This window comes from Lontra canadensis, unplaced genomic scaffold (genome assembly GCF_010015895.1).
Source record: "Lontra canadensis isolate GAN:19392208 unplaced genomic scaffold, GSC_riverotter_1.0 scaffold11, whole genome shotgun sequence".
NCBI lineage: Eukaryota > Metazoa > Chordata > Mammalia > Carnivora > Mustelidae > Lontra > Lontra canadensis.
This window is the reverse complement of record NW_022631005.1, coordinates 4414136-4439694: the sequence shown is the minus strand read 5'-3', so window position 1 is coordinate 4439694 and position 25559 is coordinate 4414136. Positions and strand designations below refer to the sequence as shown.

General features: G+C 37.6%; 1 protein-coding gene across 16 annotated transcripts in view; it reads left to right on the top strand.

Moving 5' to 3' along the window:
- ZNF385B (zinc finger protein 385B) overlaps nucleotides 1-25559 on the top strand; it is a 388138-nt gene that overhangs the window by 334123 nt on the left and 28456 nt on the right. For all 16 annotated transcript variants that reach the window (XM_032856028.1, XM_032856027.1, XM_032856030.1 and 13 more), the window contains one exon: nucleotides 24355-24517. In XM_032856028.1, coding sequence (XP_032711919.1) covers nucleotides 24355-24517 — 163 coding nt within the window. The remainder of the gene's footprint in view (nucleotides 1-24354; nucleotides 24518-25559) is intronic.

Sequence of the window (25559 nt, the reverse complement as noted above, 5' to 3'; positions counted from 1 at the left end):
ACACACACACAACGGAATACTACTCAGCCATCAAAAAATGAAATCCTGCCATTCACAACAATGTGGATGGAACTAGAGGCTATTATGCTAAGTGAAAAAAGTCTGTCAGAGAAAGATAATTATCATATGATCTCACTCATATGTGGAATTTAAGAAACAAAACAGGATCATAGGGGAAGAGAGGAAAAAAAATAAGACAAAATCAGAGAGGGAGACAAACCATAACAGACTCTTGATCATAGGAAACAAACTGAGAGTTGCTGGAGTCAGGGGAATGAGGTAACTGGGTGATGGACGTTAAGAAGGGCACGTGAGGTAATGAGCACTGGGTGTTACATAAGACTGATGAGTCACTGATCTCTACCTCAAACTAATAAACATATGTTAATTGAATTTAAATTTAAAAACTTATAAATAAGTAAATAAAGGACAGGGAATAAATATCTCCATCTTGCAGGTGGAACAATTAAGACCCAAAAAGAATGACTTAGAGTTTTGTTTTTCATTGGTGTCATGGGTTGGGTTATGGGGGGGGGGGCTGCCTTCTGTCTGTGCCCCAGAATTGCTCTGGGAGTAGGTTCACCTTTGACTTGAGTTTTGTTTGATGTCAATGATTTTCTTTGTATTTACATAATAGGGACATAAGAAATGTACACAGGTGAGCATGTGACCACCAGCTTCCTTGTTGCCGTTCAAAAGTTCTGTTGATAATGGAGAAAGAAATTAAATTTCTGAGTCATGCTTAGACTCTGGGCAGTAAAGCTACAAAGTCTGGGTGGCAAATTCACAAGTGTGACATATACATGTTCTCAGTGTTTAGTAATGGTGCTATAATCTGCATAACTGAGCTCTGAAACTGAGCATTTTTTATTTGGGGGAGAGTTTATTATTTTATAATTACCCTATTTACATTTTAATGTAAGAATTAAGAAGATGCTCATCCTTATTTTCTTTAATAACATTTCTAAATCAGCCTGATACTGCATTGGCTTCACTCTTCAGTGTAGAAAATATGTTTATTGAAAAATCTGGAAGGCAGATTTGCACAGTAAACAGACTGCATTCCGCAGTTCTCCATTAGCCATGTAAAATGTACCAGGACTGGCTTCATACATTAAAATTCAATGTGACCTAGTTTAAGTGTCCCCTAGCCCCCTTTGTCCAGCTTTTATCATCTCAGTAGAACTCCACTGTTGGAAAGCAAAAGGCTATGGCTTTATTTACACGATATACTGTTATGCAAATGAGTAAGCATTAATCACAAACATTTCCCAAATGAACCTTTACAAATTAACACCATTAACTTTGCCAGGGGCAGGCACTGCAGTCCAGGAATAATGTGTCTTCCCAACTGAGTCCCAGACATTTGCACAAATTTGTGCAGCACCCAAATACCTAGTTTCTTCTTGGCCACCTTCTTTTCCCTAACACGGCTTAAGCTCAGCACTGAGTGAGGCTTTCCCAAGCCTGAATGCCCCTTTCTTCTCCAACAAGTGAGGGCACTCCAACTATGGTGGGGTCACAAACTGATAAGCTTAAATCTGAATCTATACCCTTTTGCTGGGAAATTCATTTCTAGAGTTAAACCTTGCCAGGGAAATAGGTCTCTATCCTCTCCGCTGTTCTGTGCTTGGCTTTAAAAAAGACTCAAAATTATTGGGCTTTCCATTTTCACGCTAAAAGACTAGAAACAAGAGCTAATGTAGACTTTTAAAATATTTTTTGAGGCTAATGTTTCTCTTTTTGGCTAGGTTGAAAGTTGGCAGATCCCAGATATTTTCTGATTTGTATATTAATTTCAATTCTTTGGATGATAATAACAGAAGGATAAAGGAAACTGATCCTTAAACAGATCTTACACAAAATCAGGGCAACTTGATTTAAAAATAGAGATGATCTCCTTTTATTATTATTATCTCAGAACACAGTTAATCATAAATACCCTTAATATACTACTGGGTCCTTTATGCTTCATAGGCAAATCGAAACATGAGCATAATGATCTTTTTAATCAAGTTTTATGTACTCTAATTTAGGAATTGACCCTGATATTTTGATACTCAGCATTAATACCACAATTGATTAAGCATGAGATGCAGTGTCCCTAATTGCTGACCCCACAGGCTTTCATTAGTCATTTGGTGCGAACCCATTTGATGTTTCAAATTTAGAGTATTACCTTTGAAGAGCACTATAAACTTCGAATCACTTATAGTTCGCGTTTATTTTATCTTATGTTGTGGTTTCTCTAGGCTTCTAATTCTGTTGCATTGTTCTTTGTCTTTGTTTCAGTTTTTGGACTTTGGTTATCCAAATAACTCTACCTCGCATTTTGGCCCACTGTTCTTTTTGCTGTGTTCTATTTCCTCATGCCATCTCATTGATTTCAGTCGGACTATGTACAAATGGACAGGAAAATTAGGGTTTGCTTAGAAGTTAAAAAGTCAGGTTGACCAACTATTTGTGTGGACATTTGGGTGACTCTCCTATTCCTGACTGAAAATCTGTCTGAAATTTCAGGACGTGCAGTCATTTGGGGATCCCCTCAATTCTCCCAGAACTGCACTCTGCGTGTGACCAGTGCGCCCGCTGGGCCTTCCCTCAGCCTCCGCATCCTTGTCTTCTTAGCAATTTTCCTGTGAATAAGGTTATTTAAGTAAGCCCGCCTGGTTCTTTCGATCTCTCTCTCTCTCTCTCTCTCTCTCTTTTTTATTTTAATCTTATGCCAACTTCCTGATTTCTTCAGCAGTTCAGAGTGCAACACAAATTCTCTGTCTAGCATAAACAGACGGTCCCCATATGCCATCTGTCCCTTCTGAGGCTTTCGCGCCGGTTCTGCTAAAAGCCCCAGAGTTCTCGGTCAGCCAGCAGAGATTTCAGCAGTCATGAGATTAGGGAGAAAGCCACAACCCGGGGCCCACATAAACGCCCTTTCCCTGTGCTCTTGGCTGACCCTCCATCCCCTTTGGCCACCAGGCCTAACTCCACCTCTCTGCCAGCTGCCGTGGGCTAGCATGTCCCTGCAGCAGCTGCCCTGCCTTCCCATGTCCCTTGCAGCAAAAGCAGAAGAGGCACTCAAGCTGCAAGGGCAGCTACTCTCTTTTTCTGAAGGATCAAGACTAGGAGTTGCCATGTTAGTCCTCCAGGCGGTGCCACATTTTGCTATTGGCTGCCTGGTGCTCGCCTTTAACTCCAGTAATTCTGTCCATGAGTTTTCATTGTCTCCCTTTGCCTGTCAAAACTTCTTCTCTTCTACTCAACAACTGCATTCCTCCTTCCTTATGTTCTCTATCTTCTTTTACCCCACCACTCTTCCAACTCTTCTCTTCCTCCCCTTCTTCCTCTTTCTTGGGCACAGAAGTACAACAAAAACACCGTTTTCCCCATGGTCCTGTGACATGCATAGCAGCTTCGTGAAGCCTGAGTTTTATAACTGGGTTTGTTGCTTTAAATCCAGAGGTCCTTCACTTGAAAAAATTCTCTAGCAGGTAAAAACAAAACAAAACAAACACGTTGAGCATATTATTTGAAACTCTAACCAGCATGTTATATTAAACAAATCAGTTTGTCCTGTATTTCCTGAATTCTCAGACATTGCATTTTGTAGTGCATTACCCCAACTGATATCTCAAGGAAAGCTTTGAACATTCTTGTTTCAATATTTGACCTTCCCTATAACACCAAGGTCCCATCAACATCCAACAACTATCTACCTGTATTGATTCTACAGATCAGCTGTTAACCGTGCCCTCCTCCCATGTACATAGACAACCATTTCCTGCCACCCATACGTATCTGCTCTATTTCTCTTAAAGTCTGCCAGATAGGGACACCTGGGGGCCTCAGCTGGTTAAACACCTGCCTTCAGCTCAGGTCCTGATCCCAGGGTCCTGGGATAGAGTCCCGCATCTGGCTTCTTGCTCAGCATGGAGCCTGTTTCTCCCTCTGCCTGCCAGTCCCCCTGCTTATGCTCTCTCTCTCACTCTCTTTCTGACAAATAAATAAATGAAATCTTAAAAAAAAAAAAACACCCTTCCAGATAGCAACTTTCTTAGTCTATTCATTTATTGTATTTATTATATTTATTACATAAATACAATATGTATAATGATATCTATACTTTATGTGTGTATATATCTTTATATTATGTATAATTATATATATATAGATATGTAATTTGCTGAGTTTTTGTTTTAAAGAATTGATGCTGATAAAACATGAGGGGCAGAGTTTTAAAAGTACTGGTGCCTCGGTGGCTAGGTTTTGCCTGTGTTAATAGTGTCCTCCCATTCAGAAATGAAATAAGCCATTGGAGTTGGTCTTCACTGAGAAGTGAGTTTAGGATGAAGGGGTTTGGAGAAAACCATACATAACCTGAATTCTGCAACCGATGAGTAAATGAAGAGATGCCAAGTGATGATAATCTTATTGCTGGGTTGGGACCCAGAGCAGGGCTTACAACTATCTGCTATTAAGCAGTACAAATTATTAGATAAATGAATAAATTTATAAGTTTGAAAAACCAACTGAGTCTATCAAGAAAAAGTCACTGAAGATAGAAGGAATCAATAGTATCAAATGGAAATCTAGAAAATGATAGCCCGCTTTTGTCAAACATTTTACATTTTTCCCATAAATAAGACTATTTATATTGATTCTTAGGTGTGGAGGGTAGTGAAGCAGATAGGAGGTAATTAAAAGCATAAATCTCAGGAGCTTAGGAAAGTAATTCTCTGCTTTGCAGACAGAACTGACAAAATGATGAACATTTTTTTGCTTCAACTTGACAGAAATATAGCGAGGTTCTAGGGAAAAGGAACATGCCGAGCTCAAAGTTGTCTTCAATAACTCTGTTTAACAAAGCTCTTAACAAAGTGTGGTCAGCTTTTTTGAAGCATATAGTAGTTACTTATTAAATTAAAAAAAAAAAAACTTGCCTCCAAAGTAGGTGGATCATACTACAAAAATGCCACAGTCTTTCTCAGCACACCATGTATTTGGATAATTTTAAATTCATCGCTGAAGGAAAAACTAGGATAAAAATGGAGTTTCTTTAAAAGGTGAGCATTAGGGGTGCCTGGCTGGCTTAGTCGGTTAAGTGTCCAACTCTTCATTTTGGTTCAGGTCATGATCTCAGGGTCCTGGGATCGAGCCCCATGTTAGGAGACTTTGTTTGTACCTCCCCCCGACCCAACTTGGGTGTGCTCTCTCTATCTCAAACAAATAAGTAAAAAAATGTTTTTTTAAACGTGAGCATTATGACTTAAAAAGACTCATCAGATCCTATATTTAACTAATGAGGAAATTATGCAACACAAATAATTCAATATCTTCTGACTTTTCTGAAAATACATTGATGCCTCACATGATATGCTACTTTAGGTAATCATGCATTTTCAGTAATATTCAAAGTTAGGATGATCAGTCAATATGATGCTATGAAGAATAATAGCAAGTATGAATGTTACAAGGAAAGTACCAAAAACCACACCCACGTATCAGAATACATTTTCAACAGAAACCATTCGGTATCTACAATTCACTGTCAATACTACAAGCTTTGGTACATTTCCATTGATAGAGGTTTGCTGAGCAAGTTTTTTTTTTTAAAGAACTTTATACATTTTAAAGATTTTGTTTGAGAGGGGGAGGAGAGAGAGAGAGAGTGTGCATGAGCGAGCAGGGGTGGGGGGTGGAGAGAAACCAACCAGACTGCGCTGAGCAGGGAGCCTGACAAGGGCTTGATCCCAGGACCTGAGTTCATGACCTGAGCTGAAACCAAGAGCTGGAAGCTCAAGCAGCTCAACCACCCAGGCTCCCCTGCTGAGCAAATATTAATAACACCTTTTAAAAACACTGTGACTTCTTTCTTCCTGTGTGAAATCCCTGTGTTAGTAATTCTTATAGGCAAAAGTAAAAGAATCCTGAAGGCATTTCTGAGTCATCTTGTTGGTGATTTTTGTCATCTGAGAGTTCTCTTGCCACTTGGGGGTTGAGGAAGATTGTTGAAGACTTCTGTATTTTCCTTCTTTGCTTGGTATGGATTTTTTTTAGTTAAGACTAAACTTAACTGGTTGTGGAATCCCTTAACAGTAAGATACTGTTTCACTCAATTTTTGTGGTTTGGTATTCTTCAGTGAAAAACTTATTTAACATATAGTTAAAAATCAGGTAGAATTTTGAGGCTGAACAACTATAGGTTTCCAAAATAACTAGCTGCTGGTTTAAAGTTTATATTTAGGCTTTATGTAGGACATGTTTGGTTTCCCATAGCTTGTCTTATATTCTGTACGCCTGTATGGGCAGCTGGCTATAATTTTCACAACCTTAAAACAAAAAATATCACTTATGTAAGACAAAAACAAAACAAAAAGCTGGATGCAACAAGATGTAAATCTGTCTATCCAGTGTCTTCAAGCAAGTGGCTGAGTTAATGCAATTCAAAACATCCTGCAAAGGGAATAACTTTTAGCTACTTTCATATCTCAAGCAGAAATTTGAATAAAATGTGATGACATTACCTCAAGAGGCCAGAGAACTTCAGATACAGTGGGTCAGCATAAAGATCATTTTTGGGGAGGAAACCTGAATTTTATAATACATGGCTCAGATTGAGGGTGGGAGAAAATAGCATATGAGGAAGCATTGCTTTAGCCAATTGCTAAAAATTTCAAGGTAGGAATCTTTGTTGGAAAAAATAATGTTGCTGGTTAATGTGACTTATTCAAGGAGAGTAAAGAAGCAGTGAACTTAGCCTGAGACAGAAGAGTGTCAAAATAGTTCCTGCCCAGAAAGGAGGATTCAAGAAACAGAAGACAGTTTCTCCATCCTCATAGACCCAATTATCTTGCTAGGGAAACAAAACAAATACACTTAGAAACACCGCTAAACTGTATAATGTTAACTGTAGAGTAGTGTAAATCTAGAAGAGGGGTCAGCACAGGGGCTGGAACAATCAGAAAGCTAGCATGGATGGATGCCTGTTTCTCTGCCGGCCCTGTAGTAGATACTCTCCACATACATTATCTCTGTATTTGCACAGAGGTTCGTGGATGAGATGAAACTATGAAAAGCTTGAGAGAGAGGCGCCAGGGTGGCTCAGTTGGTTAAGCATCTGCCTTTGGCTTAAGTCATGATCTCAGGGTCCTGGGATCCAACCCCACATCAAGCCTCCTGTGTTGGGCTCTCAGCTCAGTGTCTGCTTCTCCCTCTGCCTCTGCCCCTCCCCCGGCTTGTGCGCTCTCTTGCTCACTCACGCTCTCTCTCTCTCAGATAAATAAATAAAATCTTAAAAAAAAAAAAAAGCTTGAGAAATGGTCAGGATGAGGGAAGAGAATTGAAAAATTATAAAATACTAGGACTAAAACAGATGGGGCTTCTCAAGGAGGCAATCTATGTATAGGCCACAGGGGGTCCATGAACCCTCCAAAATTATGCAAAATGTTGCCTATCTGCATACCTGAAACCAGGATTATTTAACATGATGATTAAAGTGATTGAATCTTTCATTCTTACAGAGTGAATGTTCCACAGCTTCCTTTGGCAATATTTGAACGTTCAAGGATTTAATGATTTTTAGTGGCTAGCATTTCATCTAACCTAAATCTTGAAAGAAAGAATAGGAAGGAAAGAAAGAAGAGAGAAAGGAAAAGGAATAGAAAGAAAAGGGAAGGGGAGGGGAGGAGAAGCGAGGGGAGGGGAGGAAAAGGAAAAGAAAAGGAAAGGAAAAGGAAGGGGAGGGGAGGGAAGGGAAGGCAAAGGAAGGGAAAAGAAACGAGAGCTTGGTCTTTTTTTTTTCTCTCTCTCTTCAGTTCTGTCTTCTAGGGCACATGGAGAGAAAATGTTGGATTCACTAATTCTGATGAACAAGAACTCCCAAGAATAAGCCACTCTATTAAGATTATGACTTTTGGGAGCAGAGAATATTATTTGACTCTTACTAAGTCTATTTTAACTCTTAAAAATAAAACCATATTACTTTACTTCTGACACCAGAAGCAGATAATTTTAACGTCGCCTCTATAGAACAGTCCCTTTCAGAAAAAAATATTTATGTACATGACTAGTAATAAAAGCCAAGGGCCCCGGGGTGGCTCAGTGGGTGAAGTGTCAGCTCAGGTCATGATATCAAGGTCCTGGGATGGAGCCCAGCATCATTGGGCTCCCTGCTCTGTGGGGAGTCTGCTTCTCCCTCTCCCTCTGCCCCTCCCCCTGCTCATGTTCTCTCTCTCTCTCTCTCTCTCACTCTCTTTCTCTTTCTCTCAAATAAATAAAACATTTAGAAATAATAATAATAAAATTTAAGAAATAAATAAAAGCCAGAAAAAAACTCCGAGACTTTTTAGTTTTAATATACTACCAGATCACTTACTATTATAGTATAAAAAGGGAAAAAAGTTAAGGATTGATTCTTCTTACTTGTATTATATATTTTTAAATGAGAAAAAACTTAAACTAACATATTATTCTGTCACAATAATGAATAATATTATAGTAACAAATAAATGAATTATAATAAAATCAAAATTACACAAAAGATATAACTTACATATGTAGTGAATTATACCACTGATAGTTTATGTTCTTCTTCATTGCTTAGTTTTAAAGCACATAACTTTAAAAGAAGCATAAATTTCAATTTTAAAGATAGGAGTTAATAAAATCAATAAAATATGTCATGTATAAGCTAAAATTCATATTTACCAAACAAGAATAATGTACCTCACAATAGGTACTGTCTCACTCCTAAATTTTAAACACAAAAATTCTAAGCAGTCATGTAAAATGAGAGAATTGAAGTATGGTAAGCTCTATTTCTTCATCTTTACAATCACTGTGCTAGCCTTGTTTATTTCAGATCAACTAGTGAAATGCCAGGATATGAGCTGTACAGTTTTTACAAACTTGAACTACATCTGAAATGAACTTAAATGATTTTTAACCATTAAGAACTTAATTTCCAAATAATAGGTTAGCAGAGTCGTTGTGCCTTGGAAGTTCAATTCTGTAACTGCAAGTTCTCTACATTAACTTCCATGTAGTTAATTAAAAGAGAAGTGACAAAAACGTGCTGATTTTGTTTGCATATATATTATTAAAATTCATATGTAACCACAGCAATTGTTTAGAATGTAGATGAACAGATTTTATTTTCAGGAAGATTATTTTAAAACTATGTCTAGAATTGCCAGCACGTATTGATGTTTAATCAAGAGGAGGAGGTCTTTGTTTGATTATGGCCACTCTTGATAACCTACACCTGCACTGTATTAGTCACTTAGTCTGAGAGTTTTATTATTACTTTTAAATTATTTACAGACCGGACAACCCCTTATTTCCTGGATCTGAGATAGGCAGCCTCACTCGCTGTGTACCAGTGACATCTATTATTCGATTTATAGGAATTCTAGTTCTGCTTTAAATGCATGTTACATTCAACATGCAAGATGTGTAGTGGAGACTTAAAATCAGCAAGTAGTTTTCTTTTTATCCTTGATCCTGCCTGCTGAGTGTCCTTTGATATGTAGCTTTCATTATTTCTGACCTGTGAGCTTGAGGTGATTACCTGGTTTTTGCTCTGGGAAGAAATATCACAGTGTATTATTTGAGAGATGCCTATGGAATCCTTTAGGCGATGACTTATGTGTTTTTGTCATGACTTTTTATTGACTTTTTTATATCATTCATGAGGAATGGGAAAGGATTCGTTAATTGGGCTGGTTGTTACAGTTTTGTAATTTTAATTGTTTAAGGCAACTAAATGTCCCATATGTACTTTTAAACTAAAAATACCAACAATCTCTTTTTATGATTTAATTTATACATTTACACAGATGGTCATAGAAGGGGGTATTCTTTAACATCTGTAAATGCTGAGAAAATGATGAATATCTATATTTATAAAATGCCAGAGTAGAATTACTAAGTGTGCAGATGTAGATAAAGAACACAAAATTTGAATATCTGAAAGACATTCTCTTCAAGCTAGTTTTCTAAAGATCTAAACACTGAGTAATTGTATTATGCATAAATTTCCATTTTTATAGATGTAATAAATTCTTATTAATTTGGACTACATTAGTTAGGAATTTGTGATAATTCAGGTATAAGCTGAATTGTACTTTTGTTTGGTCCAAATTCATTCTTCAAAGATAATGCAAATGAGTGTTGCAAAAGAGATTGAAGCATAGAGATTTAGAACACCTATGGAACCAATTTTTTCAGGCTTACTTAAGCACTTTAAGGGCACTCATTAAGATATAAACAATGATATCATTTAAAATAATCTTGTATATTTTAACAAATTACCTAAGAATCTCTAGTAGCTAATAGTCACCAACTAACAGCATTTCTTCAAAAATGTTCTACTTTTCAAATTTTTTTTTACCATTTCATTATGCCCTTTACCCAAATTAGTCTGCTTTATTGAATTTTTTCTGAAATTATGACCATTTAGTAATACCTAATACTATTCTCTTTCTTAAAGCAAATGAATGTATTTATGACTTGATTAACATTTTTCTGAAAGTCTCTCTTTTTTTTTTTTTGGAGGGAGATACAGTGTGAGGTTGGTTGTGGGGTGTGGATGAGCCAGCAGAGGAGGGGCAGAGGGAAGGGACAGAAGGAAAGAATCCCAAGCAGACTCCATGCTGAACATGGAGCCTGAGGCAGTGCTTGATTCCAAGACCCTGAGATCATGACCTGAGCTGAAATCAAGAGTCAGACACCTAAGCAACTGAGCCACCCAGGCACACCTCTCTGAAACTCTTTTGAGTCAAGTATTTTAACTTAGATAATATCCACATTTTATGTTTCCAGCCAAAGAGACATTGCTTTGAGGGATGTTTATCCAATTTAATGTCTACACTGATCGAGTTAACTGAGTGATCAATAAATCACTGATTCTGTGTTCTGACCTGAGGCTATCTTGATAGGCAAGGGAGGAAACCACTGTATTTAAGAATTATTTTACCAATAACTGAGTGATTAGTGTATTATGAAGTTGCTCATTCCACATTGAGACTGATCAAGAAGCCAGACCCCCCAAAATCATACGAGCTGGTGACCCCCCCCCCCTTCAATCCACTGCTTTGAATCACAGGTGGCTGTCGGTCGGCAAATCTGGAGGAAGTATGAGGTACTCGTTTCATTTTGGCGCCTTTTTACACCAAACTCTTCACTCTCTTAGTCACCTAGAATTCTTAAAATTCAAGTTTCTAACTGATTATGCACATTTCTAGTCTAGTTCTTACCACTTGCCCCTTTGCTCGTCAGGCTGCAGCCACAATGGATTCTCTTTATTTCTGTAAATCTACCAAGCTGCTTCTGTCCCTTCCACTTTGGTCTAGTCCATACTCCTCATTCAGGTGTCACCTGAAGCTTTTCTAGACTCCCTGGTCTAAACTAGCCCCATGCCCAGGAATAATTTTATAGCACCCACTTATTTTTCTTTATTAAATGTATCACAGTTGGTAAAGAGATTTTTATTTATGTGACTATTTGTTTAATAACTGTTTCTAGCGCACACACACATACACACAACTGTTGACTCCAGAAGGACAGGGAGTGGGTGTGTTTTGTGTATTGCTGTCTCCCTGGTGCCTAGCACGGAGTGTGTGTATATATTTCTTGAATTAATAAGTGGTCTTAAGGGGGATTTTTTTGTCTTTGACTTATGACACCCAAGGATTGGTTGAGAATTACTGAATCCATTCTCTACAATAAAAACTATACCTTACCTGACCTTAAAGGGCACAACCCCAGAACTGGTTTTGCCTCTAGATTTTCCTAAGGAAATGAAGGTCATCTTTACCAGAGTGACGAAGGGAGAAAGTCTGTTCGGTTTTGGATCTTCTCCTGTGAAGGGTTTTTGCAGGTTTGCTTCAAAGATGTACTGGTTAAGAGTCTAATCTTTGAATCCTGGGTTCGAATCCGAGGTCTTTCATTCCTGGCAGTGTAATATTGGACAATTACTTAACTTTTCATAGTCTCTTGGGCTAATAATACCTGCCTCACATGGCTTTGTGAGGATTAAATGAGGTGTTGTCTGTAAAGTACTCAACACAGTGTCTGGTACACAGCAAACAATACCGGTTCACTATTTGTCACTATTTTTTTTTAAGATTTTATTTATTTATTTATTTGTCAGAGAGAGAGAACACAAGCAGGCAGATTGGCAGGCAGAGGCAGAGAGAGAAGTAGGCTCCCTGATGAGCAAGGAGCCCAATGTGGGGCTCCATCCCAGCACCCTGGGATCATGACCTGAGCCGAAGGCGGAGGCTTAACCCACTGAGCCACCCAGGCATCCCTATTTGTCACTATTTTTATTATTGAATTTAGAGTAGTTTTTGTAACCTGATGTTGTGTTTGCAGTCTTCAGGCTGATGTGTTCTGTCTATGGCTCTGCAGTCTCAGTTCTTTGAAGTGATGGATGAGGCACTATGATTTCCTTGGGGGCAGTAGCTATAAGTAAATCGTTTATTTCACACAAACATAGCCACCACCTTTCTGAGCAACATTATCAGATATTCTTCCAGAACACAAAGACCTCATATTACACTATTTTCCAGTTATTTTTTGAGGTTATTGTGAAATTATAGAAAAGTATTTTAATATTTAAGATGTGGTCATACTTCAGTAAGACTATAGTTTGTCTTTGATAGTTGTGTGTGTGTATTTTTATTTTTCCTTTGTTCCTTTAATTATCTGCCCTTTTTACTTCCCTTCACTTCTGTGTTTTATTACTTTCTTGTGTATCCAGCTTTTCTGGTGCCTTTTCTGTACCTGGTGCAGTCTTCTCTTCCTCATATTATCTATTAAATGGAGCTGTTTCTTAAGCTTCTTTCCTCAGATAGGTTTCTTCCCCTCTATTCTTAATTCCTTGGGAATCTCATCCATCCCCAGAGAGTTGTGCCTATCATCTTACCATGTGGTTCCCAAATATGGGGGGTCTCTAGCCCCAGCCTCTCTGCTCAACTACCATTTGCATTTCCAGTTCTTTGTTGGACCTTAGCTTCTGTTAGAAGCCTAAATAGAAGATGCCCAAACTGAGTTTTCATTTTCCTCTGCACATATCCCCATCCCACCATAACTGCATTTTTTTGTTGTTTTTAATCGCTTCACCATTTTCCTAGTCATTTGGGCCTGAAACTTTTAGAGTAAACTCTAATTACTTTTCTTCTTCAAACTTTACTTTAATTCTTTGCCAAATAATAAAGATTCTTTCTTCATTCACTCATTCTTTCATTCATTCATTCATTCATTCATCAATGTAAATAGTATCTATGAAATGCCTAGCATGTCTCAGGCAGTGTGCTGAGTACAAGGGATACAATGAAGAACAAAAATCTTGTAAGTACAAGCCTAATGAAGGTGTCTAGTTGGGGAAGATGTGTATTAATCAAATTATAAAAATTAATTATTTATTTTTAGTTGTGAGATGTGTTATGAAGAAAGGAATTTAAAGAGATAGGATATGGCCTGGTCTGGGGCATCATGGAAGGCTTCCTAAGGAAGAAATGTTTGGGCTGGCTTCTGTAGGAGAAATAGGAAATAATTAGGGAAAGAGAAAAGGGATACTGTTTTAGGCATATGCAAAAGGATGGTGCCATAATTATTTTCCACCCACACTCTATTTCAGTTCCTCAGAGAATGAAAGAGAGCTGCTACCAAATGAAACTCGAGGTAGGTAAGAAGTAGGCCATGTAGGTCTTGCATATGATTATTTTATTTTATTTAAAGATTTTATTTATTTGACAGAGAGAGATCACAAGTGGGCAGAGAGGCAAGCAGAGAGAGAGAGAGGAGGAAGCAGCCTCCCTGTGGAGCAGAGTGCCCGATGTGGGGGACTCGATCCCAGGACCCTGAGATCATGACCTGAGCTGAAGGCAGAGGCTTAACCCACTGAGCCACCCAGGTGCCCTGCATATGATTATTTTAGATTAAACCACGAATAGTGAAAAAGGTATTGAGGATATTAAGCAGAGGAATGACATGATCAGATTTGCATTTTGAAAATATCACTCTGGCTGCGTGCCATGTAGAGAACAGATTGCAAGAGAGCAAGAGGGGCTTTTGAGTGAATCACTTGTCTGGTATCACAGGAGTTTGGTTTTGAACTTATGTTTAAAGTGCTTTGAGTTATCCAAGTGAATAGTCTAGGTCTGGAGCTCAGAAGAGAGATGTAGACTGGAGAGGTAGACACCAGGAAATTATTGCTGTAGAGGTGATTAGGGAATAAGACTGATCTCTTGTTTGGAAGGTTTTGTGTGAGAAGACAAGAAGGCCTACAGCTGAGCTTTGGAATATATTAACATTCAGTGACTAGGCCGGGGTGGGGGTAAGGGTGGACATCCTGCGACTGCTTCTGAAAGGAAGATGGGGGAAATGCTGACTTAGGAAAGACCTGGGAAAGAGCCGGGGAAAGAATACCTTCCAAAGAAGAGGCAAAGGGTCAGCAGGGTCAGGTGTACCCTATTGCTCAAGCAAGATGAGGAATGGAAGATGTTCTTGGTTTTAACTTGTAGGGCACCAGTGTCTTGGCAATATCTGTTTCAGGGAATTAAAATGAACTGGATTCAAGTAGAGAAAATGAAGATGTGCACACAATTTAACAAATTAGTCTGTGAGAGGGAGCAGAATGATAGGGTGAAAAGTTAGAGGTGAATGTGGGTTGAAAGATGATTCATTTGGGTTGGGGAGATTAGAGCTTGTTTAGACCTTGATCATAAGGATTTATTTGGGAGAGGAGGATTGAATATAAATGTTAAAAAAGAAAAGGGATCATAGACTTGGGGAAAGCAAAAAGGAATAGCATCTCTGGATTGAGAGATGTAACTTAATAGGAGGAATAGGAGTATATTTCTATAAAAAGCTCTGGCTTGGGGTGCCTGGGTGGCTCAGTGGTTTAAAGCCTCTGCCTTCAGCTCAGGTCATGATCCCAGGGTCCTGGGATCAAACCCTGCATCGGGCTCTCTGCTCGACGGGGAGCCTGCTTCCTCCTCTCTCTCTGCCTGCCTCTCTGCCTACTTGTGATCTCTGTCAAATAAATAAATAAAATATGGGGCGCCTGGGTGGCTCAGTGGGTTAAGCCGCTGCCTTCGGCTCAGGTCATGATCTCAGGGTCCTGGGATCGAGTCCCACATTGGGCTCTCTGCTCAGCAGGGAGCCTGCTTCCCTCTCTCTCTCTCTCTGCCTGCCTCTCCATCTACTTGTGATCTCTGTCTGTCAAATAAATAAATAAAATCTTTTAAATAAATAAATAAATAAATAAATAAAATCTTAAAAAAAAAAGAAAAAAGCTCTGGCTTTGGGTGTATAGTGCTCCTGAAATTTGAAATCTGTGTATTTAAGAACACTATTACTCCCTGTCTTGCTTTCTATGTCTTACTCTCCTGTCTTTTCTTTCCCTCAACCCCAGTCTCCTCACCTTGTACATGTACACACATAGCTTGTCCTCCACACAAGAACCAGAGTAATCTTTTTATAAACAGAAGTCAAACAAGGTTACTTGTCTGTTCAAAACACTGTAGGAATTTTCCAGCTCCTCAGATTAAAGTCAAAAATCTTACATGGCCATTTGCTGTTCACTGGACCTGAAATGCTTTTCTACCATCTATCTACCTGCTTAACTCCCTCACTTCATTTAGGTCTCTCTACAAATATTCCCTCAATAGAAAAACTTATCTCAATACCTAAAATGGCACCCCATCCCATCAGAGTCTGCTTGTCTTAACTTTCTGGATTGTTTCTATAGCATGCCCTAACATATTCATAAATGTATCACTTATCACTTAATCACTTAACTATATCTATGTATACTTATATTTTATTAGCCATCTCCCATGATAGAATGTAAGTTTTACTAGACCTGCATCCCACAACACTTAGAATTATGCTTGAAACATAATCGGTTTTAAATATGCATTTGTTGAATGAAAGACTGAATGAACACTCAGCTTTAAATTCTGCTTTTAGAAGATTTTCCCTGCTCTGTCCCATTTATATTATATTCAATTCAAAAACTTTTTATTGAGTCTGTACTATACAATAGGTACTTCAGAAGACTCAGAAATGAGTAAGACAGAGTCCACATTAATGATTTTTATATATTATATGAACAACCAGTATTGTGATTATTACTGGTGAATAGAACTTTTGGACAACATTACACAGAATCAGAAACTAGAAGTCCACTTGGCTGATTATACTGAAATATTTTTATATGTATGGGTAAATCAAAGTCAAAGGCATTTTTATTTTAGTTTTATCTCCAGGAGACCAATTTCACATATGTTAGAAGGTTGACTGGATTAACCTGGAATGAAAATTTCTAGTTTAATCTGGTACTTTAGAGTACAGACAACCTTAATATGACTCAGGTTGGCTAAGTAACTGCTAAATATGTATAGTTTCATTGTTTTTTTCTTAGTTTTATCTGTATACTTTGAAAGAATATGGTATTAATCTTTATATTTACATATTTTCTTAATTTTGAATTATAAAATGTCTGCTCAGTTTTAAGAACTGGTTTAAGGCTTTGGGGTATGAGTTTTAACAAACCATTCTGTAAAAGATTTTCAAATGAGTAATGATACATAAATAATATATTAAACATATATAAGATATTGCTAAAGCCATTCTTCAACCAATTTTCTGATCATTGCACTTTCAGAGTTACTGTGCCACTTTTGTCTACTTTAGGGATATTATATATCAAATATAAAAAGACATAGTGCAAATTCTAATTTTAGATTTATTTTGTATCATTTATGTAAATTTCCTTAATATGGAAATGGAAGAAAATGTAATACCTTCTAGACTGATTAAAAATTAATGTGTGGAAGCCTGGGAGCCTAATTTAAAAGACCATCAGAAGACTTAAATTAGTTAGCTGGAGAGTCACAGCTTTGGTGAGTAGATTTAAATTATATTGCATTACTTATCATTGAGTACCAAAAATCGTTCTTATAAAGCACATAATGGCAATCTATTTCCCCACTGAAAGATAGCAGCACTCTCACACATGTTAGATACTTAGAATGTAAGTGGGAAATCACTATAAACTCTGAGATACCCTTCTTTATATTTCAAGCTAGCTGAGAATTAACTAAAATTTCCCAGTTTAATATAAAATGTGAAAATAATTAGGGAGAGGTAGACAATTTCCACTTGGAATACTTTGGGGAAGATCATAAAATAAATGAGTTAAGAATATTAAGTAATTATTACCAAATCCTTAATGTTTGGTAGTATATTATATAAAAATAAAAGACGGTATCCATGTGTTTCATAAAAATTCTAAGATTTAAAAGTTCTAACACATTAGGTCCCCATATGCATAATTCTTTGAAAAAATTAGATATTTTTATAAATTATAAATGTTCTCATTATTTCATACTCAAGATTATGTTAGTGTACAAAACACTACTTTCCCATTTTCAGTGTAATAACTCATAGAATCTGGTTTAGAAATGCATTCTGTGTAGAGTTCATGATTTGCTACCCTTAGGATTTGGGAGAGACGTTAGGGCATATTTCTCCAGGGTTTATTTAAACTTCTCTTGTCTCAACTGAACTCTAGAACAAATACTAGGAGTTTACACATACATTTATCATTAAATTGACTCAGATATTAACCCTCAACCCAGAAGACAAAGTAAATATACCCTTCAAAATTGTAATATGAAATGGAGAAGTAAGCAGTCTTATTTTCTTAGGGTAAGCATTTCAGATACTTTCTGTGGAATTTCTGACTAAAGTGTGATGATGGTAAAGAAATCATGGCATTAAATAAATCTCATTTTCTTATCCATTATTTATGTTGGAAAACTTCTCATAAACCTCCTTCCTGGGGCGCCTGGGTGGCTTAGTCGTTAAGCATCTGCCTTCGACTCAGGTAATGATCCCAGGGTCCTGGGATCAAGCAGGCATTGGGCTCCCTGCTCAGCAGGAAGCCTGCTTCTCCCTCTCCCACTGTCTCTCTCTCTCTGCTTGTATTCCCTCTCTCACTGTCTCTCTCTCTGCCAAATAAATAAAATCTTTTAAAAAACAAACAAAGAAAAACCTCCTTCCCTTAGACTGCTGGAGGGAAAAGTCTTTTTCAAAAATACAATCTCTGTAATTTGCAATATTCATGAATAGAATTTGGAAATTAATATTCTGGGACAAATTTTACCTTGACACATATATATGGTTGAGTCATTTTTTAACTATGGCCTTATTTGAAAAAAAAGGAGAACAGGAGGAGAGAGCAGAATTCAATGAAATGACATGATTTGGTTTCATCTAAAAGGATTTGAGGTCAGATCACAGCTGACATAGTCAAGCTCATGTAACTAACTGTCCCTTTAATGCTCTGCTGTACTCAATCCTAAACTAGAAACATAGGGTATCGTTGGATATTGAGGGAAAGAATCTTAGATTGCTGGGAATCTTCCAAAATTAATAATCTACCTTCACCTAATTGAGATATAAAACTCACTGGGAAAATGATGCAAAAATTTTACTCAGTGGCTACTCTGCAAGGACAATTTAAAAAAAAAAATTTACTCAGTGGCTACTCTGCAAGGACAATTATTTTTTTTTAAAAAAAGCCACTTTTGCTGTATTCCAGATGATTTTAAACTCAAACGATAGTGTTTTTCTAATTCATTGTATAAATTCTGTCATAGTTCTTAGGTCCATTTATAGCTTCTCCATGTTTCAATGTGTAAAGTAATTCCACCAATGAATCATGCACCAGAAAAGAAACACTAACATCAAGACTTTAGCTGCATTTGAAAAATTAACTTGATAACTTGAAGCCCACTCAGGATTTTGGCATTTTAAGAAATGAGTTAATTTGCCTACATGAGAATGTTTTGATAATGTGAACAAATATATATGTAATGCTTGTGTATTCAAATAGTGGCATTTTAAAGCAGCAGCAGCCGAAGAACTCCACTTCTGTCTAATGATATTGGATAGAATGTAAATTAGACCCAAAGAGAATTAGCAGTCTAGCGTGCACATCATTTCTTCCTAGAAGCCACTACTTTTCTCTTTAGTCATCTAGAAATATTTGGAGTTGATGGGGTTTTCTACATACGTAGAAATGTAAAGCCGTTAAATGTGAAAGTCTGTGGCCGGAACCCAGGCTCACAGGAGTTCAGAGATCACATTTGCTCACTCCTGGAGTTCTGCAACGCGACAAACTCTGGACAGGCTCCAGCAACCTGGAGTGTGTTGCACTTAGCTATAAACTAGAAATTAGCAAAAACATCATGTCCTTCTATGCTAAAGTCTCATATCGGTTATAATTTTTGTCTAGACTTTGTTTTCAACAGATCTCAATAGATTGAGGATTGAATGAAATGAATATCAAAGCCGGTAGTGTGTCGTTACTGATACTGTAGGCCTTACAACGGCAAATATCAGCACAAAGACTTACCAGCCATCTCTGGATTCAGTAAGCCTTGTTCTTGCATCTTGCGTCTTATGTTTCATACGTTATAGCTCTGTCTCTGAGAGTGTGTGATTTTGTCAATGCAGCAAGTATATGCAAACAGCCTTTTCATAGTTAGTAATAGTCTGTGTTAAAGCAAAAATTCAAATAATTATTTAGCTAATACTCAGTAGTCTTTAGTTTGTTCCTTAATATGTTTAACTGTAGTATTTTTAAGTACCATGCTTTTATCTCAAACAATTATTAAAGCTTCAATAGAAATAATTTAGTTGTTATAATACAGAATTATAGTTTGGAGCAGAGAATAAAATCTGTGATGTAAAAGCCACATCCCACTTTATAACCATTTTCTCTATAAAATGCTTACAAAAAGAACATTTGTTTTTTTAATTGTAGAACACTCTTACACATTTTCTCTTTTACAGGGGATAATAATTTTCAGGGTAGCACAATGCAGCAGCCTTTCCCTCTTGTTCCTTATTATCTGTCTGTGTCCTAGTGATGCTGAGAAGCCGACATGCCCCAGGAATACAGCATAATTCACAGGACTTCACTACCCTAGCACATGCTGTTCCCTCTGCCTGAAATACCTCCCTCTCCCCCTTCTGCCACAGTGCCCCCCAGAGCCGGCCCCAACTGTGATGCCTCTTTTTTCTGAAGCTTCCATGATATCCTCCAATCCAAAGAGATTTACCTCTCGTAACTTCTATCCTTCCTTCTTACTCTTTACATCCCATTTTATCATTCTACTCTTTGGTCTGAATTGAGGCTATTTGCATGCATGATTTTTCCTTGCAAACATTCTTGTGAGTAGAGGTCTTTGTTTTTAATTTTTCTGGATGTCTAGCACATGGCAGGTATTAAATAATTCTTTGTACAATAATAATAACGTTTTCCCCTTGTTAGTGTAGCCTGTATTCATTTGACATCTTTTTTATTTGACATTTTAGTTTATAGAGTTTCTCTGAAAATTAACTGACCTCTGTTATTTCCCATATAACACCATTTAACATCCTGAAATCTAAGGTCTCAGAAAAATAGACACCAATAGTTCCAATGATGAACTTTCTTTAATGAAGGGAAGAGTTCTAATTACTTTTTTAAATGCAACAAGACAAGTTCTACTGGTAAATAAATGGTTGAGGGCTTTCTCTAGTAACATTGCTCTTCCCCAGACACTTTGTAAATTTGCGTTTTTCTTTCCAAAAAGGTGAGCACAGTTTAAAGTTGTGTTTCAGGGGCGCCTGAGTGGCTCAGTGGGTTAAAGCCTCTGCCTTCGGCTCAGGTCATGATCTCAGGGTGCTGGGATGGATCGAGCCCCGCATCAGGCTCTCTGATCAGCAGGAAGCCTGCTTTCCCACGCCCCCCCTCTCTACCTGCCTCTCTGCCTACTTGTGATCTCTGTCAAATAAAATAAATAAATCTTTAAAAAAAAATAAAGTTGTGTTTCAAGATCCTAGGCATGTCTCTGAAGTCCAAGTTAGAAACAAGGTAAAAATCAGGGGTGCCTGGGTGGCTCAGTGGGTTAAAGCCTCTGCCTTCGGCTCAGGTCATGATCTCAGGGTCCTGGGATCAAGCCCCATATCGGACTCTCTGCTCAGCGGGGAGCCTTCTTCCTCCTCTCTCTCTCTCTGCCTGTCTCTCTGCCTACTTCTAATCTCTGTCAAATAAATAAATAAAATCTTAAAAAAAAAAAAAGAAACAAGGTAAAAATCAGAAATGGGAGCACAGTGAATTTTAGATATTTTTAGTGTTATGTTTTTATTTTTAAACCAATACATCATCTCATTCTTTTTCCTTTTTGTTTGGACCACTGGGGTCCTAGAGATGGAGAGGATTTGGGAAAGCAAAAGGCTGTAGTAACAAACATGGAGATAAACAAATGAGAAAATTCTAGGATGTCATTTCCTATCCAATCTCTTCCTCTACCAAAAGATGGTCTGGTTGCTACTGAGGTGACATGTGAGAGAAGAGCATAGATCCTGAGGTATTCTCGTGTGGAGGTCAATATGGTGGTTTAGGCAACTCTCTAATTCTGACAATTCTTGGCAAGAGGTTTCTTTGCCCATTGCCAGTTAGGGGCACGCAGTACTTTTGGCAGAGAAGCAGAAAGCAGGCCAGTAGAGCTAGACAAATACGTGCCTGCCATTCAGTCACTGAGGTGTAAAGCAAGTCAGTTTGGTCAACCAGATCTCTCAGAAGTGACACAAGAGCTGTTGTTGATTGGGCTTGATTTGTGTTCCCTAGTTCATGGGTTTTCTGGCTCTTGTCCTTGTTTCTTTCACTCCTCAACTAAGAAGAGTCCTAGATAATGAAGTCAGGTTAATCGTGTTACTATTAACAGTGTCTCAGTTTCACTTGAAGATTTGCCCAGGATTTGGAAGCTGTTGACACTGCCCCAGATACAGCACTGAGGAGAGCAAAGTGCTACTACCAAGAATACCACATGGCAATTGGAAAGATGCCAAATGTGAATGGGTGGTGCCTGCCACTATCTTTATTTCATGAGTCCTTCCCAAATAACATTGAGAAGAAGCTAAGCTCCCTTGCTGCACTTCTATCCATGCCCCAGAACTCAAAAAGAAAGTGGATAGTGGCTCTGGAGAGTTCTTTCCATCTTGGCATCTAGCAAGGTGTCACTTAGCTGGATCTTTATCTCAAGTGCTAATTGATGCTGTTAACTTTCTGCAGTGATGCCAGGAAATTTTAATGAGGAAATGACACTCTGCTTATCTTGTGCTAGGAGGTTTTATTTAGAGAACCATATGTTTATTTAACTGGAGGGCACTAAAGTAACATCGCATATTCAGTATACTTGGAAAGATGAGTTATTAGGTATCCTGATATCATGTAGAAATTGTTATATACCTAAACAATGGGACTTACTTAGCTCTTCAGGAAGGAGCAGGCCTAACGTACTATGTGAGTGTATTTTCCGTGAAGTAGATTTTTCCTACTCATAGAAGCTTCTGTTAAGACATAATCTTCACTGAGTTATTGAAAGCAGTGTGGCTTCCCAGTGTGTAATTTTTTCCTTTTTTTTTTAAGTTTTTCCTTTTATTACAATTATAACATTAGCTCAGAGTGAATATGTGTATGTAAATGTGTGGGCATACAGTTAAATAGGAGTGTTCATGTAAGCATTTCAGATGGACAAAGTGGCTTCTACACCTACTTCTGTGACTTTCGATATGTTATTTAACTTCTCCATGCCTATTTTTCTTTCTGTAAAATGCTAATTAATAATAGTACCTACCACACAGAATATTATGAGGATTAAATGAGCTAATACACATAATACATTTAGAACTGTGCTTGGCAGAGCCTCAATAATACTAGTCACTGTTATTATCTCTTCATGTTTCAATTTTTAAATTTTTATTTGTGTATTTTCTTACTTTGCATCCAATAATCCATATTAGCTGCATTTAAGCATTCTTGGTAACTAATAAGTAAATAAGTTATGTTCCACTTTTCTCCTCCCTTGGTATCATTATTTTTTCCAACCTGGCAGAGAACAATGTGAGAAGTCCTTGAGCCAACCAACTAAGAGTAATTATAAGTCAATGATGATCTACAATGAAATTTATGAAAAGATGTTGAGGAAGTTAGGTCCTGTGTGCCATCAATATAAGGCTATTGACCTCGGGTGATCAGTGTTCTGTGCTAAGGAAATCACATTCATACCGTTAGTTGAAATATAGAATTAAAACCTGGCTCGTTCTGTCCATTGTTACTTCTACCCACCTACTTACACATGTGCTCACTCAAACACACACACACACCCCCTGTATTCTGCTTGTTGAGGAAAGTGATGAAAGCATTAATATAATCATCTTTAAGTACATACAAATGTATAAGGAAAATTGACGTTAAAAAAAGTTATTATTTTTAAAATTCTGTAATGAAAACTCACTTTATGATAAGTTTATCACCTATTTCACCTTTATAACTAAGCTAATAGGTCATATAATCTATGTCATAATTTGGTTTTTTATTTTTGTCAAATGCATGTTTTTATTCTCAGGGTCTACTCAAAATGAAATTGAAACAAATATACTTAGATTCTATTGTTAATATGTGTATTCGTGCTAGGTGGCCAAAATACAAAATCCTTATTTTAGACAGAGAGATTTCCAAATGCCAATAAATTGGTTAAATGTTTTCTTGTTTTGCTGTAATTTGTTTTTGTCTTTTAAAGGTTTTTAGTAGTCACTTGTCTTGATCTCTTTTCTTCCTTTTTATCTGGTATTGAAGTCACAGTTCCACCTATGCTTTGAGTACAAGTGATTGGGACACTAACTGCTTTGACTTCAGAATCACTTCTGAGATTAGAAACAAGGACTGTCCCTCCTTTGTGGCTTAAATTATCCATTCTTGGAACTGGGATCTTCTGAAGCACATGGAGACGACTCTAAAATGTAGCTCCGTTTCCACTCACCAGCAGCTTGCTGTTACATCAGTTGATCTCTGAGACAGCAGAGCCTAGAAGAAAGTAGATACAGGCAAACCGGCTTTTACCTGAAGGGAAACAAAATGGAGTATTTGTAGAAGGACACTGGCAGCAGCTTGCTGCCAGCTCAGTGTTTGAAGAGGAACCCCAATGGGCAGTGGTGGGGGGCACCAGTGACAAGACTCACCTTCATCAGAAGTGTGCCTGGCTCTGTTGTCCACTCATAATAATGTCTGGGTTTTAAAGACACAAGTCCTCTGTGCCGTACCGAGGGTTTCAATACACAAAACCCCCTTAGGAACTGGTCTACCACTTCCTTAAATGCCAAAAACCTAGTTGAGGGCTGAGTTGTAAATGTCCGTGGTGCCTATGATTGAATGTATATTTTCCTGCATGATCATCCATTGTGGTGTTTGTAAGTAGCAAAAAAATGAGCCTGATTTGTTCTCCTTTGTAGAGCCAGGCCGAGGCCCACTACAAAGGAAGTAAACATGCCAAGAAGGTCAAAGCACTAGAGGCAACGAAAAATAAACCCAAAATGGTTTCTTCCAAGGACAGCGCAAAGGCTAATCCCAGCTGCTCCATCACTCCAATCACAGGCAACAGCTCTGACAAATCAGGTCAATGACACTTTTTGTTCTTTACATTCTTCGTGTTTCTCCGGGTCCCCTGCCCCAACCCCGTTCTCCTCTCCTCAGCTGTTGCATGTTACTCTCCATGATTTGTTTTTATAATATTAATATGTTTCCTTCACAGGAAAGGTTATGTGTTTGCACGGAACCTAAGCATTTGATGTTACCATTCCATGTTGTTAAATACATACATTTAAGTATATATGTGTGTGTGTGTGTGTGAATATATATATATAATATATATGTATATATGCATGAAAGTAAGTAGAGGCTACTTGGTCATAATGTGTTTAGACAAAAATCGAGAAATGGATCTAAAATACTGAGTTTATTACCTTTTATTCATTTTATATTTGGTTTTTACTATAGACTTTTTCAGTGAAGGAATGCTTAAAGTTGTTTATTAATAGACATTTTTATATTCTTTTACCACAGTAAAGGGGGGGGTCAAAAAGGTGATGTTTTCTGAAAATGGAATTATTAAATGAATCTGGAATTGTGTTCAATAATAAAAGATTTTGATTTTTGAAGGTCTGTGGAGAGTTCCCCTCAGAGTTACAAGTGAGCTTGAGGATTTTATGGGAGTTATTTAAAAAGTTATGAATTGCCTAGCAGAAGAGCTTTACATAATTGGAAATGGGCTACTACAGGAAATGCCTCTTAAGAAGAGTCTGTATTTCATAGTCTAATGAATCAGCAGTTTTTCTAAGTAAGTTCAAACTGAATGATTCAGGAAGAAGAGAAAAAAAATTCATTTTCTAGCATGTATACCATAAAATTGGATGTTTGGAAGGTTTTCACACACTCACAACTGCCCCTCAGGCCCAGGATGGATAAATAGATAAATAATCTTGTTTCAGTAACTGACTGAGGAACCGTGTCTATGAAGGGTGACTAAGAGCATATATCCCTTTCTCAACGTTTGACTCTCTTCAAGGACCTTTCTGTTGTTGGAAGCACATGCATGCCTGCACACACACACAGACACACACTTCTGATTCTCTTCTCTTCTTGAAATCATTGTAGAATT